The sequence below is a fragment of the Lethenteron reissneri genome, chromosome 4, assembly GCF_015708825.2.
Source record: "Lethenteron reissneri isolate LAM-NWPU_2019-01 chromosome 4, ASM1570882v1, whole genome shotgun sequence".
NCBI classification, from domain to species: domain Eukaryota; kingdom Metazoa; phylum Chordata; class Hyperoartia; order Petromyzontiformes; family Petromyzontidae; genus Lethenteron; species Lethenteron reissneri.
In genome coordinates, this window is record NC_083782.1 from 6947659 (window position 1) to 6965974 (window position 18316).

Consider the following 18316-nt stretch of genomic DNA (forward strand, 5'->3'; position numbering starts at 1 on the left):
CCCTCCCTCCGCGTCGCGGCGGATTTACTCCCTCCCTCCCTCCCCGGTTCCGAGAGGGCCGCCTCTATCCGCGCGGAACGGACACCGAACAATTCCCATCGCTTGCATTTCACGCGAGCGGATTGCCATGCAGTCAACGCCACCGCCAATCCACCCCGTCGCATCGTCGCCGTCGCGATGAAGGAGGGAGGAGGAGGAAGGAGGAGGAAGGAGGGAGGTGCGACGTCGCCCACCCTCACCCGGCAGCGCTCTTCCAGGCGCGTCATCATGACGATGGTGGAACTGCGCTGCTCCCACACCATCCTCCAGAAGTCGGCGAAGGTCTCGGGCAGCGGGCCCTGCGTGGCGATGTAGGCGTTCTGCTTGCGGTAGCCGTCCATGTAGTTGGCGTTGATGTAGTCGCTGCCCGGGACTCCTGCAAGGCAAGGTGGGAGGAAGCAGGGGAGCACGGGGAGATATCAAATGACGATGAGGATGATGATGATGATGACGAGATTTCTCTTTGATAAGAGCCCTCCCACCCTTTAATCCGGTGGGTGTCACGGACCATTTCACACGTGATAAACATTTTGAAAGGGGCACCCCCGGTGGCAGCTGTTCCTGATTTGGTAAATTTTGGACCTTGATGCTAGCAGACAATGGCCGACTTGTTTCGACCGATGTCGACGTTTTACGCACAGCACCAGGTACTCATTTAAGGCCGAGTCGACCTAGGGGAGGTCCAGGACCGGTTCAAATATTCGTCGTCCGATGTTTGCCCTTGAGCGGAAATCGTTCCCCCAAAATGACAAAGATCCCCCAGTATAGCCTTAAAGACATACACACACACATGGACAAAAATCAAAGACACACACAGACACTCACATACACACGGACACACAGACATGCATGGGTACCTAGAGATGGACACGGAAACGTACGGACACACACACGCACTGCCCTCACACACCTCCCCAGCCCGCCCTTTCCTCCCTGATATTGATTCATGTTAATGTGAGTTATTGAGTTATGTTAATATCGTAATATTGGATTATGTTAATGCAGGATATTGGATTATAATGCTTGCGAAATATTGGATTATGTTAATGTGCACGGTCAAGGTGTGCGCTTTATATGCGCCGCAAGATTTATGCACGAACCCTGCAATTTTAATCACGCGGCTTGCGCGGCGGAGATGCACTCGCTGGCCGCGGTTCTGGGCTGCGGTGGGGAGAAGCGAGCGGTGCCGCCACCGCCGTCGATTCTTTGCGACAGCGTCCATCCTCCCCCCTCCCCCTCCCCCTCCGTTGCAATTGCAACGTCGCGCGCAGCCCTCATCCGCTCGCGCATCGGTCGCCATTTAGTCTCGCCTCTGCACTCGCGCGCAGCGGCGCCACGGGGGGCCTCGGCCTCGTGACTTTGTCGTTGGACGCGAATGAATGTGCGCATTATTAGGATTCATATTTATTATACGTTGAATTCGTCGCGACTGTACTGCGATCGGTCTGAAAATAATCTCCCCGAGCCAACGCACGCTGCAGGGAATTCATTATTGAACATGGATCCGTGCTCGTGCAATGTTTTTTTCCATTTCTCACGTGACGACGCAGTTGTTTTTGCGCCAATTGCTATTCGCTTATTTCCTGAACTGGTGGCCCAGGCCCCTCTTGCGAATGAGACTTCTATCCCGGGTCTCTGGAATTCCCAACCGGGGTTAAACAAAATCTACTTGACTTGCATACTGCGCTGCAGCACATGCAGGACACTGCAATCGTGCATGGTCTGCAACGTCTGCTGCTTTCGTGTCACGTGCTGCAGAGGCACGTGGGGACGGCTGCCGCAGTGTAACGGCTATCACACCGGACTTGCCATCCAAAGGTCGTTGGTTCGGGCCGATCGGGTGGTGCGGGCGGCGCGTGTGATATACGTGCGATGTTTCACACACACGTGCGTGTGCACCCACGCAAATGCGCACACACACGCACACGCACACGTACGCTCGTACAAGCGCACGGCATCGTGTGCTTGTCCACAGTTACGTGTACGCTCACACATAAAAACAAAGATTCACCCCCACGCCCCCGCTTCACGTCGCACGCCACGTCGCGCTCGCTCGCTCACTCACCGTCCTGCGTCTGCAGGATGACGCGCGAGTGGTCGTACGCGATGACGTTGGCGTAGCGGTTCTTCGGCTTGTTCACCTCCAGGTTCGAGTGCTCCCACGTGAACTGTTGCCCGGGGTCGATCGACTAGGGAGGGACACGCACACGCAGCACAGCCACGGTCAACCACACAGACACCGGCACAGTGCATCCACGGTCAACTCTACAGCAACATCGCATTCATCGTCACCTAATATTTGCAAACTCCAACGGAAGCACTTCTCTTCGGAATGCCAGACGCTGGTGGGAGATTTAAAGATCTCTACGTAATCCACCAACCCTGAAAATCGCAAGAGCCTGTGCCACCAGCTGGCCTCTTCCACTACACATTGCCCGCTGCACACCCACAGTCATTTTTGCACGGGCGCTCAGAATATTCGGGGCAATGTCCACGAATCCGAGATCCAAAGTAAGGGCGCCCCATCCAACGGCACACGCTCTTCATGAGCTCGCACGGCATAAAAGCCGAGCCGAGCCCCCACCACGGCAACGTCAACATTTCGCCGCTGCCTCTGCAGGGGCTGTCAACGGGGAAGATGATCACCGCCCCTCGTTGCTCATTTGAGGAGGAAATCGGCTTTGGTTTGTGATGGTCTCGTAAGCGACCGCCGCGCTGGGTTGGCACCGAGTCATCGCCTAACGGACACCCCAGAGTGAATTCCCTTCGAATTGAGCACGGGGGAAGGTAGGGGAGTGGGGGGGGGGGGACGAAATAGACGCAGCAGGAACAATTTGAATGATCGAGGCTGAAGATAAAGTGAGGGACGGAGCTGGGAGCTTTGCAAAGGAGGGAGAGATGAAGACAGAGATGACACTAGGAAGGAGGGAGGGAGGGGGTGATGGAGCGGCGAGCGGGCGCGGGGCGATAAATCCGCTGCGCCGCCGTGCGACACGCTCGCAATGGTACATCCGTGATGAGAGAATAAAGAATAAGATTGGAGATAGGCAATTTGCATGGCGCATAAATGGATTAAGGGTTAACCAGTAAATATGATTTATTGGGGATTTTCCCCAAGAAGAATGAAATGGAGACGCATTCGGCCCCCCGTGGCAGTGAGATTTGAAAGCAGCCTTCGTGACGAAATAATATCAAACGCGCGCGGAACACAAATCCGACGACGCAGGATTTACCTTTGAGCGACGCACACGTGCGACCTTGACAGATGCGACTCAAGTACGTGGCCCGCATGACGTGCGTGCGCTCGTACGTACGTGTGGGGGGGGGGGGGGGGCGTGTGATGCATGCGAGTGTGTGCACGCGAGATATTTTCATGCACACGCGCGTGCATGCGCGTGTACGCTCGTACAAGCGCATGCATGCATGCTCGTACACGGTTACGCCACACACGTACGCTTACACATGCACACAAAGACAAAGATCCCCCTTTTAGGCAAAACAGACTGTTGGGGCAAGTGCTGTTAACGAGCACCTATGAAAGGCCGGCACGGCACACGAGGGGGTGGGTGGCCAGCACCACGCCACGTCGCCTTTCTCTCCCGAGTGGCGATGTTGATCTCATCGCACCAGGTACTCATTTAATGCTGAGTTGACCTAGAGGAGGCCCAGAACTGGTTCAGACAATCGTCACTGGTGTTGGTCGTAAGCGGAATTTGAATTCTGGTCGCCGGGTTCGTAGTGCAGTAAGCTACCAAGACACCACCGCTCCCCACATGCGCGCATACACACACGTAAACAACGCACACGCATACATGCACGCACACGCAGGTGTCAAGCGGAGGCATCACATCAGCGAGGTTTTGTGTCACATGGAACTGAATTCTGCCTCCTGGCATCTGTGGCGCTGCGATGCACACACGCACACATATGGCTTTCACTACGACACGCGCGCGTGTGTGCGCTTGTGCATGTGTGGGTGCACGTGTATGCGTTTGTGTATGTGCAAACGTGCAAGCGTGCGAGTGTATAAGTGTGTGCGCGTGTGCGCAAGCATGCACGTGTGAGTGCGAGTGTGCTCGTGTTCGCTTGTGTATGGGTGTGTGTGCAAGTGTGCACATGATTCCGTAAGTGCGCGTGTGTGCGTGCATGTGTGAATGTGCTCTCGTTCGCTTGTGTATGGGTGTGTGTGCAAGTGTGCGTGTGATTCCGCAAGTGTGTGCGTGCACGTGTGAGTGTGCAGACACACTGCGCGGCGTGGCTGAAGTGGAGGGAGGGAGATGTGGTGGTGGTTGTTGCTGGTGGTTGTTGATGGCGGTGGTGGTGGGGGGCACAACAGGGGGAGGAGGCGAGGGGGGTGGGTAGGGGATGCATTTGAACAGGCTTTGTTGTCAGAACTAATTTAAATGTAATTCAGTTATTCTTTCAGCTCAGCGGAGACGCGGGTGTGACACATCTGCTGAATAATTGGACGATGATGCCCCCGGCGGTCACACAAACCTTGGCTCGACGCGGCCCCAACTCCCAATCAGGATGACATGGCTACCTGGGGGAGCTCTACCCCCAACACGAACATAAACCACCACTACCCCGAATACTACACCTAACCCCCCTAACACTACGCCTAGCAACTAACGGGAACACTACCCTACCGCTACACCTACCCCCTAACACCACCACTACCAACGAATAGTACACCTAACACTAACACTCACACTACGCCTGAGCGATAATGGCTATCACTTACACTACCACCAGGCGTAACCTCTACCCCTACCATATTCCTACCTCTACCACTATAACCCTACTCCACACACTTCCCAACCCTACGAATTCAAGTGGTAGGTAGCTGATTTTTACATTGTTTAATCCCACTTTATGTCTAACCGTAACCCCACCATAACCAGACATTTTAACCCCTAGCTTCCCCTATCCGTAACCTTCTCCCAAATCTTAACATTTGCGCTCACCCCCTAACCCTGTCTCATAACCCCAAGCCTAATACTACTAACGCGACCCCTAACTCCCAAGCATACCTGCTAACCCTAACCTCCGACCCGTTAGGACAAACAACAAAGGCACGTGGCCTGCATCGTGTGCGTCACGTCACTCCGTACGTGACGTCGCCCCCGCCCCCGCCAACCCAAAGAGACGGCTCATACATGAATAAATTAATCTAGATTTGAAGCTTTCGTGACTGCAGGAATCCATACGCTCTGGTTCTTTCGGTAAAGTCACGTAGGTGGGCACTAGTCTATTTTGCCGAGTTAATGGCATCCGCAGCGTTTGCCATTGCTGCTGCATTGGCATTGCTGCTGCATTGGCATTGGTGGCTTCATTGGCATTGCTGCTGCATTGGCATTGGTGGCTTCATTGGCATTGCTGCTGCATTGGCATTGGTGGCTTCATTGGCATTGCTGCTGCATTGGCATTGGTGGCTTCATTGGCATTGCTGCTGCAGTGGCATTGCTGCTGCAGTGGCATTGCTGCTGCATTGGTATTGGTGGCTTCATTGGCATTGCTGCTGCAGTGGCATTGCTGCTGCATTGGCATTGGTGGCTTCATTGGCATTGCTGCTGCAGTGGCATTGGTGGCTTCATTGGCATTGTTGCTGCAGTGGCATTGTTGTTGCATCCCCCCCCCCCAGCTCTCTCAGCTCCACCCACTTCCAGCCCCACCCACTTCCTCCCCCCCCCCCCGTCCAGCTTCACGTCCCTCTCCTAACGTCTAGGCAACGCCCCCCTCCCCCTACCCCCCTCCCTTGCCCCTCCCCCCTCTCTTACCGATATAACCTCTTACCCACGGCATCTCTCACCACTTGAGCAAAACAAAAACATTATTGCTGTGGTTTTCCCACCTGATGGTGATTGCTTGTGTTGCAATCGAAAGGTCGTGATTTATTTTCTATTTTATTTTACACCTACGTGACTTTACCGAAAAAAATAGAGAGTATGAATAAATGAATTAACGAGTTCCATCCTCGTGCGAGATGGCAGCAGCAAGGTGGTCACAGCAAGCTGGACGCCAGGAGAGAGTTTGCGTGGCGTTGCCGTCCCTCGTGCGTTGAAGGAGTGCAGGCGACAGCGGGTTTCCATAACCGAGGTTTTGTTGGGTTAGATCGCGTAAATTAACACAGCCAATTGATGAGTTTTGTCACGTAAACAGAACGTGCCAATTCGTTACTAGTGGGTTTACTTAACGGTCCGTAGTGTCAATTTAACACGTAGGCTTTCGCGACCAATATTATTCATTATATAGGTTTTTGGGTCAGATCGCGTTATTTATAAATGTGTCGTAACCCTCCACCACCCGACACGGCCAAACAGTAAAAAATGTGTCACGTTTTTCAAAGGACAAAATAATTCACTTTGTAGCGTCGCTTGCATGGCCGCAGTCGCACCGCTGTGACTCGTGCCTTTAACTCTCCACTCGTGAAGGAGATGTGCGCATCGGCCTGCTGACGTTCTCATGCGATTGATGATGACACCAATGAGTTAATCAAACCTAAGCAGGTTTCAGCCTGGACATGGTCCATGAACCTAAGTCAACGCATTCATCAATAACACCACGGGCCTTAATAAGCAAAAGGCGACGTTTCGGGAAATGGTCCTTCTTCCCTACATACAGAGAGGCCAGAGAAGGCGAGTGAAATTCACGGGTGCAGGAATCAGTAAGTCAAGTTCACGGGACCAGTGACCATGACAGGAGCGATAAAAGAGTGATAAGGAGGCGGTCGGGCCAGCGAGGGAGGGGTATGCAGAGAGGTCACAGGTCCGGTGGCTGGCACAGAGTGACCGCAGGGAGGGGGGGAGTCGCCTCCGAGTCACCCATGAGTCATCCGTGAGTCGCCCATAAGTCGCCTCCGAATCGTGCGCATACCTCGTACTCCTGCGAGAACTTGAGGTTGTTGTTGGACTTGAGTCTCTCGACGTGGTCGGAGAGCTCCGCGATGGGGATTGGAGGGTGGTTGATCATGCCTGGGGGGGGGGGGGGCACGGGGGTGCGGGGAGACGCACCACCGGGCCCACGCACAGCACACGATGCACAGCACACGCACAGCACACGACGCACAGCACACGACAGACAGCACGCGCACGTGTGATCGTCATGAGACAGGCAAAATCGCGCCATCGAATGGCCATTGGATGGATATTAGATGAGTCAAACATGTGTTGTCATGGGATGAGTAAACATGTGATAGGCATGACAATGGCAAACATGTGACCGCGAGAATGGTGAACATGCGATCGTCAAGGGGAAATCACACACTATCGCCATGAGAACGGCGCACGCGATAATCGTGAGAGCAGCACACGCGATCGTCATGAGAAGAGCACACGTGCATGGACGCGTCCGGCGCTGCGCTCCGATGTTAATGCAGACGGGGTTAATGGCGTGAAGATGCCATGGCCAAGAAGCCAGGAAACCCAATAAACTAAACTAAACACATTTTTTTTGTTCAAAGGTAAGGCCCACCACTGAGCTGTATAGCGCGTTTTCAGGAGCGACCGGGCCACAAATGATAGCTCAATGAAGTGGCTTTTCGCGTGGAAATTTATGGCGGCCAAATGCTCTAAATGCACGTTGATTCTACATGTGGAAGGAAAAACCGGGGGACCTGGAGAAAAATCCAGGCGACCACGTGGAGAGAGAGAGACACGCAAACTCCAAATATACAGACGTCAGGGTCGGAATCGAACCCACGACCTCCTGTATACCAGGCAAGGTGGTCAACACCTCGCCACCGTGGCGAGATGACCTGTGACACGGATGAACCATGACCCAGGAAGCTTGCGGTGCAGCTGACGTGAGACCCAGTCCACCTCTGGACCACATGACCTATGACCCGAGTGACCTGCGACCCGAGCGAGACGTAACAAGGCGGCCGAATTGGACGGGTGCGAGACGGCCGCGGGCCTTTTTTTCTCCCGATCGCAGGCCGTGGATCTTGGTGCCATCGTCCATATGAGTGCAGGTAGCCGGTGGGGGGGGGGCAGGGGGTGGACGGCGCTGGTGGCAACCGGTGTCCACCAGGAGCATGGGATGGACGGCATGCGCGTTAACGTGGCCGGCAACAACCGGGGACGGTTACGCGGCTATGCGGTCGCGGCGAATGGGGGTCGCGGTTAAAAATGCGACCCGATCATTTCGCGGCTCTCGCCCTATGAAGAAAGAGAGAGAGAGGAAGAGAGAGAGAAAGAGAGAGAGAGAGAGCGGAGGGAAAGGAAGCCTGGGGATGGATGGATGGCTTTAAATAGACACGCGCTCGCCAGCCGCGCCGGCAGTTAAAGAGGCAGCGCGCATGTGGAGGGAAGAAAGGGCGAGGGGCGGTTAGTGTTTCCGGCACGAGGCTGGAGAAATGACGCCGATTGGGAGAGACGTGAGTTGGTGCCGAGCGGGTGGAGGTCAGTGCTTTGCAGCCGAAGTGGGGGGGGGGGGTAGTGGGGGGAGGGGGGGGCGGCTCCCCTAGGCCGAGGGGTGTGGGCGACCAACAGCACAGGACAGGCCCCCCCCCATTTTTGTCTCAGCAGATTGGCCCCTCATTGCACAAATGGCAAAGGGCCAGGGTGAGGAGAAAGGTAGTGGTGGCATCATCATCGGCTGGGGCCCATTGGCTCGGCTGGGAACTGTCAGCCAAATAATTATGATAGGGGGGTGGGGGGGGCGGGAGGGGGTGCAGGGATGCAGTTTTGAATGAGCCCCAGCGAACTCTTAAAAGAGCAGCCGCCCGCACACCCTGGGCTCCCCACCCACCCTGGACCCTGCCGGGCCTGGCATGCCATGAGCGGATGGGAGAGGGCGGGGGTTTGAAAGGTGGCGGCGGTGTGTGGGGGGGGGGGGGGTTAACGTGAGTGAGATGGAGAGAGGGGGGGGGGGCAACGGACGAGGGATGGCGACTAACTTTGGGGGGCGGCCAGCTCGCCGGGCAGACTGCCTGCAGGAAAACCTGCGAGGAGAAGAAATAAAAAAAATAACGGAGGGGAGGAAGAAAAAAACGGAACAAATAAAGGTATGAAAATAAAACGCACGGAGGAGACAAGCGACAAAGGAACATTTTGAGGGAGACGTAAATTAAAAATAACGGAGAACCGCCGACGGAAATAAAATGACGGCAACTGTAACGGCGCTCGCGGCAGCGATTTCCGCACGGAGAGAGCAGCTGATGCGCTGGGCCCCCCGCAGCGTCAAACACACGGAGAGGAGGCGGCAGCGGCGATGGTGGATAAAGGATGTGGGTGGTGGGGGTGGGCGGGAGAGGGGGGGCGGGGGGGAGGTGGTGGTGGGGGTGGGCGGGGGGGGGGGCGGGGGGTGGAGGTGGTGATGGGGGGGGGGGGCGGCACCTGGAGTCTGGAAGTTGATCCTCCGCATCTCCACGGGGTCCGACGTGTGCAGGGGCGACGTCTCCTTCGCTCCTCCTGGCAGCATCGGCTTCCCCGGGTCCGAGTCACTCCTCTTCCTGTGGTGCCCGGGCAGGGTGGGCGGGTGGGGGGGGCAGCCATCGTAGCGCGTCAATGAAGGAGTTCTGACCCCGCCATGACCCCTGGTTGTTGTTTGACCCCCCCACCCCCCCCCCCCGGTTAGATGTCCTCCACCCCCACTGGGACTGGATGCCAACGCTCAAAATCGGGACGCGCTCGCTGGGATGCAGAGCCAATTTCGCACCTGGATTACTGATTGTTGAGGTTCCCAGAAGTGTTCGTACCTGTTGTCAGCTCGCCCACACTCTCTGGTCGCTCCCACCTGGTTCACGCTAGCTCAGGCTGTTTCGCGTTCACAGCTGGCACAAACTCACGGAGGAAACTACGAATAGTCGGGCATCGTCTGGGGATTTTTTTTCACGGTGGCCGGTGACGGCTGGGTGAGCGATGGCTTCCCGATGTCTTACCTGTCCGGTTTGCTGCGGTTTCCATGACAGCAGAAGAAGGGGACAAGGACACAAACGTTGTTATCCACTGTCGACGACGCTGTCCGAAACTCGCGATTTGCAAGAGCGACACGGGGGAGGAATGAGTCCGCTGACCAGGGATGATCGCTACCTCCGTGTGCGCGTGTATGACCCTAATTGAGAACATTTTGATGTTGGTAGAATATCAAAATTGGCAAATTTGGACGCACACGATAGCCTGCTCTTGCGATTGGCTGTCAGGGGTGGCGGGATCTTTAACGTCCACTGCGAGCGAAGCGGACGGCGCGTAGTCTCTTCACGGTTAACGCCCGCCACAACATTAACCAGGGTGGCCGCTGGATTCCAACAGTGAACCTTCGTAACAGAGGGCGGCGAATGCGCTACCGCCAGGGGCACGCCACCTGCTGCACCACGTGACGTGAAAAAGATGGGCTTGTTGCCGTTGGCAAGCAGCAGCACCGTGTGATGGATGGTGGCTGGCGACGTGGTGGGTGATGGCGTGTGGTTGGTGTTTTGGCGGGCTATCATAGCGGATATTAAAAATAAATGATCAGACAACGGCGCCCCGCGTCATATCCCATCGGCCGCACGGCCTTCTTGGCAGCACGCATTATATTTTCGGCAGCATCGGTGGGACACGGGCAAAAAACGCCGGAGCGGTTTCCGACAATCGGCGCCTCGCCAGCGGCAAAGCCGGGCTTCGCTTCGAACGGCGCGGGCGAGGGGAAGACGAAGGGACCGCACCTCTTGTAGAGGAGGATCGCTATGACGACGCAGATGATGAAGACGACGGCCAGCACGGGCCCCACCACCCAGAGCAGGCCCTCCTCCTCCTCCGTGATGGGCAGCGGCTCGGGGTCGGGAGACACGACGGGGTCCGAGTAGGGGCTCGCCACGAACATCCGCTAAACGCGCGCAGAGACGGAGAGAGAGAGGTACGACGCAACTGGGTCATTCACTCAACGCGCGGATTCACGGATCATCCTGGCCGGGTCGGCTCAGGGGTTAAAGATGCTCAGCCGGCACACGCTCATTATCCTGGCTCCGATTGCAGCATCATCATCGTCGTCATCTTCTTGATTTTCGTATTCTTCTTCGCTTAATATTCACACCTTTCCTGCCATGCCAGACGTGGCGACGCGCCATGTGGCAGCAGATCCCGCCAGCGCAGATACCCAGTTGGGTATCCGCCTGCCAGCAAGGAGCGGCGTTGCTGTGGCTGTTTTACCGACTTAGCCATTTGCGAGTAACTCGTTAACTTTGGCGAACGTGGACCGCGACGCTGGGAAACACTTGGCCTACTCGTTCTCAAATAACCGGACGGAGATCTTGAACGTCGATTGCAGAGCAGACAGAGCGTATTTCAAAACGATGAAATGTGTTTATTTATTTACCAGGTAAAGCCCACTTATTCAGAATAAACCTGGCTACAAATGGTAGCTCAAGGAAGTGGCATATGTGGAAATTTATAGCAGCCAAATACTTTTAATGCATATTTCTTAAATGTGGAGGGAAAAACCAGAGGACCTGGAGAAATATTCCACACGACCACAGGGAGATATGCAAACTCCAAATATGCAGGCGTCAGGGTCGGGATTGAATCCACGACCTCCTGCATACCAGTCGAGGGAGTTAACATCTCGCCACCATGGCCAGATAACCTGTGACCCAGGAAGCTTGCGTTCCGGCTGACCCGAGACCCAGTCGACCTCTGAACCATGTGACCTACGATCTGGGTGACCTGCGACCCGAGCGAGACGCACGGCTCGGAGCAGCATTAACCGGGGCGGCCGTTGGGCTCGCACCGGCAGGAAGTTGGAGGTGGGGGGGTGTGCGGCACGGGAGTGGCGCTGGCGGTACTCACGCTGCCCGCATCGTGTGGCTCCAGCTCGTAGAGCACGAAGAAGACGTAGTCCTGCCCGGCGGAGAGGCGGCGGTTCACGTGCCCGCCGTACTCCAGCCCGTCGCCCAGCGTGAAGTCGGCGGGGAGCCGCCCCCCCGGGAAGCGGGCCGCCACGTACGGCCGCGGCCCCTCGACGTCCCGGGCCGCGCGCGCCACGGGCCCGTGCCGCCTCCGTCTCCTCCTCCTCCGCTGCTGGCTGCCGCCGTCCACGATCTGCGGCGGGAGCGCGGTTTGTGGGGAGGGGTAGAGGCGAGCTGCTCGTTGTCGCCGTTTTTGGCCGGATTTTTTTTAGAGCGGGGCGCGGCGGGTCGCGGTGAATTGAATTGGCGATGAGTCGTCGCGATTCGGGGGGGGGGCAGCGGGAGGGGGGGGGGGGGTGGAGGGGGGGGGGTTGGGTCACCTCGTCGAGGTCCAGATCGTCGGGAATCTCGGCCGGTTTCATGAAGCTGGCCCTTGTGTCTTTTCAGCGGTACGACCACCACGTAGTACGCTCTGCGACACACAAACGACACGCAGACGACGTGCAGGCGACGCGCGGTCCGTTTTATGGTTTCGTACGCAGAACGGGAGAGATGGGCAGTCAGGGTGTGACGATTAACATGGGTTCTTCCGGGTCTAACGATGCATCGATCAATATCACAGATTTTTCTAATGCTTTGTAGCATCTGTCTGTCTGTAACGGGGGGGGGGGGGGGGGGGAAGGTCACGATAACTCTCGAAACGATGATCCGATGCCTGTGGCACCCTCGTGAAAAGTTGTGGCCTGAATCGGGCAGGGATCGGCAGCGCCGGGCAGGGCTCCCCTCACCTCAAGCTGACCTCCTCCGGTGGGTCCGGCAGCTCGGTGGGCAGCGTGCCGTCGGGCCGCACACGGCCCAGCGCCAGCGGCTTTCCCTGGGGGAGGTCGGGCGCCGTGCGCACCCCCACCTCCTGCTGGAGCCCCCCGGCGCCGTCGCCGCGGCTCGCCAGCCCAAAGTAGTACTCGGTGTTGGGCAGCAGGCCGGTGATGCGCTTGCGAGTCGCCCAGCCGTCCACCTCGATCTGCTGCCCGTTGTTCACCACGATCTGCCGTGGGCGGGGTGACGAGGAGGGTGGCATGCATGGGAACATGAGCCTCGAAACAAGTGGTGGAAATTCCAGATTCTTAAAAATATTCTATTTTTTCCAGGTAAGGCCGAATGTAGCTATTCTTTAGAAGTGATCTGGCCACAAATGATAGCCCAACGAAGTGGCTTATCACGTGGAAATTTATAGCAACGAAATACTCTAAACGCGTGATGTTGATTCTAAATGTGGAGGGAAAATCCGGAGGACCCAGAGAAAAATCCGAGCGACCACGGGGAGATAGATAGACGCAAACTCCAAATACACAGCAGCAGGTGTCAGGGCCGGGATCGAACCCACCGCCTCCTGCATACCAGGCGAGGGAGTTAACATCTCGCCACCACTGTGCGGGTCGCATAATTTTCGACGGGCTAGCCACGAAGTGGTGCGTTGGTCTATCCGTCCATCCTGGGGGTGAGGGGGGGGGGAGGGACGGAGCGAAGCGGACGGCGCTCCGAGAGTTGCACGTCCAGCCAGTGTGCCGGATCCACATGAACTCGTGACAACCGCAGAACCGTGAGGGAAGGTGATGACTTGGGGGGGGTGGGGGGGGGAAGCCTTCAACCAGCGGACGGATTGAACACGGCCGATGACAGAGGGATGACGAGCGGGAGATCAGGGTTATGGGCAAGTGTTGAGATATGCGTTGTTTATTTTTATTTGATGCTGTTCGGGCGTTCGAGTCGAGGATGAGAGCAGGGGGTGGGTTTGGGATAGGGCCAGAGTTAGACTTAAGGACTAGGACTAGGTTTAAGGGTTAGTTAGGGTTGGAGATGAAGGTTAAGGCTAGTTCTAGAGTCAGGGTTCAGGGTTAGAGAGAGAGCGAAAAATAGGTTGAAGGTTGTGCTGAGATATCTGGCTTTTTAAGCTCTCGGCTAAGTATCACTATCACCATTGCTAATTATTTTCTGTCAGAACAAAAACGATGACACCCAAGGAGGTGTTGATTAAATGGCAGGACAATTATATTTGGCTGTCTGCCACCACTATCACCACCACCACCAATATCATCACAACCACCACCACCGACACCCCCATAGTTACTGTCATCACCACCACCGCCAACACCCACCATTCGCGGCTAAGTGACAGGGATGCCACCACGGCGCCTGTGCCAGGCCAGGTGCACTTTGAGGCCACGTGAAGTGTCGAAGGCTCGCTGACAGGAGGTCACGGGGCAGACCCAGGTAGTGCCACGGGTTGACCGAATGAGATGACTGGCGGACGCACCACCTGTGCTCCCCACTGTGCCAGGCTAGGTGCAGGAGGGGGTCACGGTACAGACCCAGGTAGTGCCATGGGTTGACCGACTGAGATTACTGGCGGACGCACCTCCTGTGCTCCCCACTGTGCCAGGCTAGGTGCAGGAGGAGGTCACGGGAGAGACCCAGGTAGTGCCATGGGTTGACCGACTGAGATTACTGGCAGATGCACCACCTGTGCTCCCCACTACCACTGTCACCACCACCACTGTCACAACCACCACCACTGTCACAACCACCACCACTGTCACAACCACCACCACTGTCACCACCACCACTGTGACAACCACCACCACTGTCACCACCACCACTGTCACCACCAACACCACTGTCACCACCACCACCACTGTCACCACCAACACCACTGTCACCACCAACACCACTGTCACCACCACCACTGTCACAACCACCACCACTGTCACCACCACCACTGTCACCACCACCACCACTGTCACCACCACCACTGTCACCACCAACCCCACTGTCACCACCAACACCACTGTCACCACCAACACCACTGTCACCACCAACACCACTGTCACAACCACCACCACTGTCACCACCACCACTGTCACCACCAACACCACTGTCACCACCACCACCACTGTCACCAACCCCACTGTCACCACCACCACCACTGTCACCACCAACACCACTGTCACCACCAACACCACTGTCACCACCACCACCACTGTCACCACCAACACCACTGTCACCACCAACACCACTGTCACCACCAACACCACTGTCACCACCACCACCACTGTCACCACCAACACCACTGTCACCACCACCACTGTCACCACCAACACCACTGTCACCACCAACACCACTGTCACAACCACCACCACTGTCACCACCAACATTGTCACAACCACCACCACTGTCACCACCAACACTGTCACAACCACCACCACTGTCACCACCAAAACTGTCACAACCACCACCACTGTCACCACCAACATTGTCACAACCACCACCACTGTCACCACCAAAACTGTCACAACCACCACCACTGTCACCACCAAAACTGTCACAACCACCACCACTGTCACAACCACCACCACTGTCACCACCAACATTGTCACAACCACCACCACTGTCACAACCACCACCACTGTCACCACCAACACTGTCACAACCACCAACATTGTCACAACCACCACCACTGTCACCACCAAAACTGTCACAACCACCACCACTGTCACCACCACCACCACTGTCACCACCAACATTGTCACAACCACCACCACTGTCACCACCAACCCCACTGTCACCACCAACCCCACTGTCACCACCAACACCAGTCACCACCAACACCACTGTCACAACCACCACCACTGTCACCACCACCACTGTCACCACCAACCCCACTGTCACCACCAACCCCACTGTCACCACCAACCCCACTGTCACCACCAACCCCACTGTCACCACCAACCCCACTGTCACCACCAACCCCACTGTCACCACCAACCCACTGTCACCACCAACCACCCACTGTCACCACCAACACCAGTCACCACCAACACCACTGTCACAACCACCACCACTGTCACCACCACCACTGTCACCACCAACCCCACTGTCACCACCAACCCCACTGTCACCACCACCACTGTCACCACCACCACCACTGTCACCACCACCCCACTGTCACCACCAACCCCACTGTCACCACCACCACCACTGTCACCACCAACCCCACTGTCACCACCAACCCCACTGTCACCACCACCACCACTGTCACCACCAACCCCACTGTCACCACCAACCCCACTGTCACCACCAACCCCACTGTCACCACCACCACCACTGTCACCACCAACCCCACTGTCACCACCAACCCCACTGTCACAACCACCCACTGTCACAACCACCACCACTGTCACAACCACCACCACTGTCACCACCACCACCACCACCACTGTCACCACACCACCACCACTGTCACCACCACCACCACCACCACTGTCACAACCACCACCACTGTCACAACCACCACCACTGTCACCACCACCACTGTCACCACCAACCCCACTGTCACACCACCACTGTCACCACCAACACCCACTGTCACCACCACCACTGTCACCACCAACCCCCCACTGTCACCACCACCACTGGTCACCACCAACCCCACTGTCACCACCAACCACCACTGTCACCACCACCCACTGTCACCACCAACCCCACTGTCACCACCACCACTGTCACCACCAACCCCACTGTCACACCACACCACTGTCACCAACACCACTGTCACCACCAACCCACTGTCACCCACCCCACTGTCACCACCAACCCCACTGTCCCACCACCCCACTGTCACCACCCAACCCCACTGTCACACCACCACTGTCACACCAACCCCACTGTCACTCACCCACCACCACTGTCACCACCACCCACTGTCACCACCAACCCCACTGTCACACACCACTGTCACCACCACCACCCACTGTCACACCACCCCCACTGTCACCACCACCACGTCACCACCAACCCCACTGTCACCACCACCACGTCACCACCACCCACTGTCACCACCACCACTGTCACCACCAACCACCACTGTCACCACCAACACTGTCACAACCACACCCACTGTCACCACCACCACTGTCACCACCAACCCCACTGTCACCACCACACTGTCACCACACTGTCACCACCACCACCACTGTCACCACCAACCCCACTGTCACCACCAACCCCACTGTCACCACCAACCCCACTGTCACCACCAACCCCACTGTCACCACCAACCCCACTGTCACCACCAACCCCACTGTCACCACCAACCCCACTGTCACCACCACCACCACTGTCACCACCAACCCCACTGTCACCACCAACCCCACTGTCACCACCACCACCACTGTCACCACCAACCCCACTGTCACCACCAACCCCACTGTCACCACCACCACCACTGTCACCACCAACCCCACTGTCACCACCAACCCCACTGTCACCACCACCACCACTGTCACCACCAACCCCACTGTCACCACCACCACCACTGTCACCACCACCACCACTGTCACCACCACCACCACTGTCACCACCAACCCCACCGCCCATATCGGTGGCGTGGCGCCGGTGACGCCGTGCACACTTAACCTCCGACCTTTAGGGGTGTAGGAGCGGCCGCTGTGATTGTGTTTCCCGTGCCCCCCCCCCCCACCCCTGCTAATGTCTACAGACAAGACGTGTCTCGGCGCTTGCTCTTGCGCCCGATCGAAGGCCAACCTCATGCCAGGGATTAATTGCTCGCCGAACATGTTCCGGCTCACTGTTCGACTGGAGCAGTTGGCACGTGACGTGTAGCCACAGCCATAGCGAGATGTATGATGGAGGTGGTGTGCCGCATTTAGACGCGACATGAATCCAAAATGGATCAACCTGTATTGAGGTTTAATATACCAAACGGCCCAGCCAAAGCACGCAAGTGTGTTTCTACATTTAACTTAGATATTTAACCGACTGTGCCTGCAGCATTCCTGATATGCCTACAACCCTATTCGCTCACTCACTCGTCTCCCTATCTACTCACCCACCGACAAACTCATTCAGCCACTCACTTAACCAACCACCCACTGACTCCCTCACCCACTCGGCCACTCGCCCACTAACTCATCCGACTGTTGCCAACAGCATTTCTCACACGACAGTTAGAAGAGGGAGTTCCAAATGCGAGGAGCACAGCAACTAAAGGCCCACGCCCCGCGATTGCAAACGACTTCCGGGAACCGCCAGGAAGTTCTCCTGCAGCTGATCTCAAGGCGCGACTGGAGGCACCCAGTGCCAACAGTTGATCTACGGTCGTGGAAGAGTAGGCCAAAACACACTGCGAAGCTCCACTTAAGTAAAGGCACCTCTGCCAGCAGCAGCGCGAGCAAATATCAGCGCTGTGCACACTTGCCAAAATTTGGACCGTAACAGTAGCACACACACGTGGCCTCCACTTTATTGAAGCGGGATGGGAGGGCAGGCAGGCGGGCGCCACGTTACATCCATTGCAGCCGCAGTATTAACCAGGGCGGGGGGGGGGGACACTGGGCTCGAACCTGCAAACCCGAGTGGCTGACGCTCCTAACG

At 56.8% G+C, this 18316-nt stretch overlaps 1 protein-coding gene across 1 annotated transcript in view; it reads right to left on the minus strand.

The window, feature by feature from the left end:
- PTPRD (protein tyrosine phosphatase receptor type D) overlaps nt 1-18316 on the minus strand; it is a 228459-nt gene that overhangs the window by 13677 nt on the left and 196466 nt on the right. Inside the window, 10 exon segments of the mRNA XM_061562738.1 lie at nt 240-415; nt 2105-2228; nt 6916-7013; nt 8939-8983; nt 9378-9493; nt 10688-10848; nt 11808-12059; nt 12247-12291; nt 12293-12338; nt 12655-12911. Coding sequence (XP_061418722.1) covers nt 240-415; nt 2105-2228; nt 6916-7013; nt 8939-8983; nt 9378-9493; nt 10688-10848; nt 11808-12059; nt 12247-12291; nt 12293-12338; nt 12655-12911 — 1320 coding nt within the window.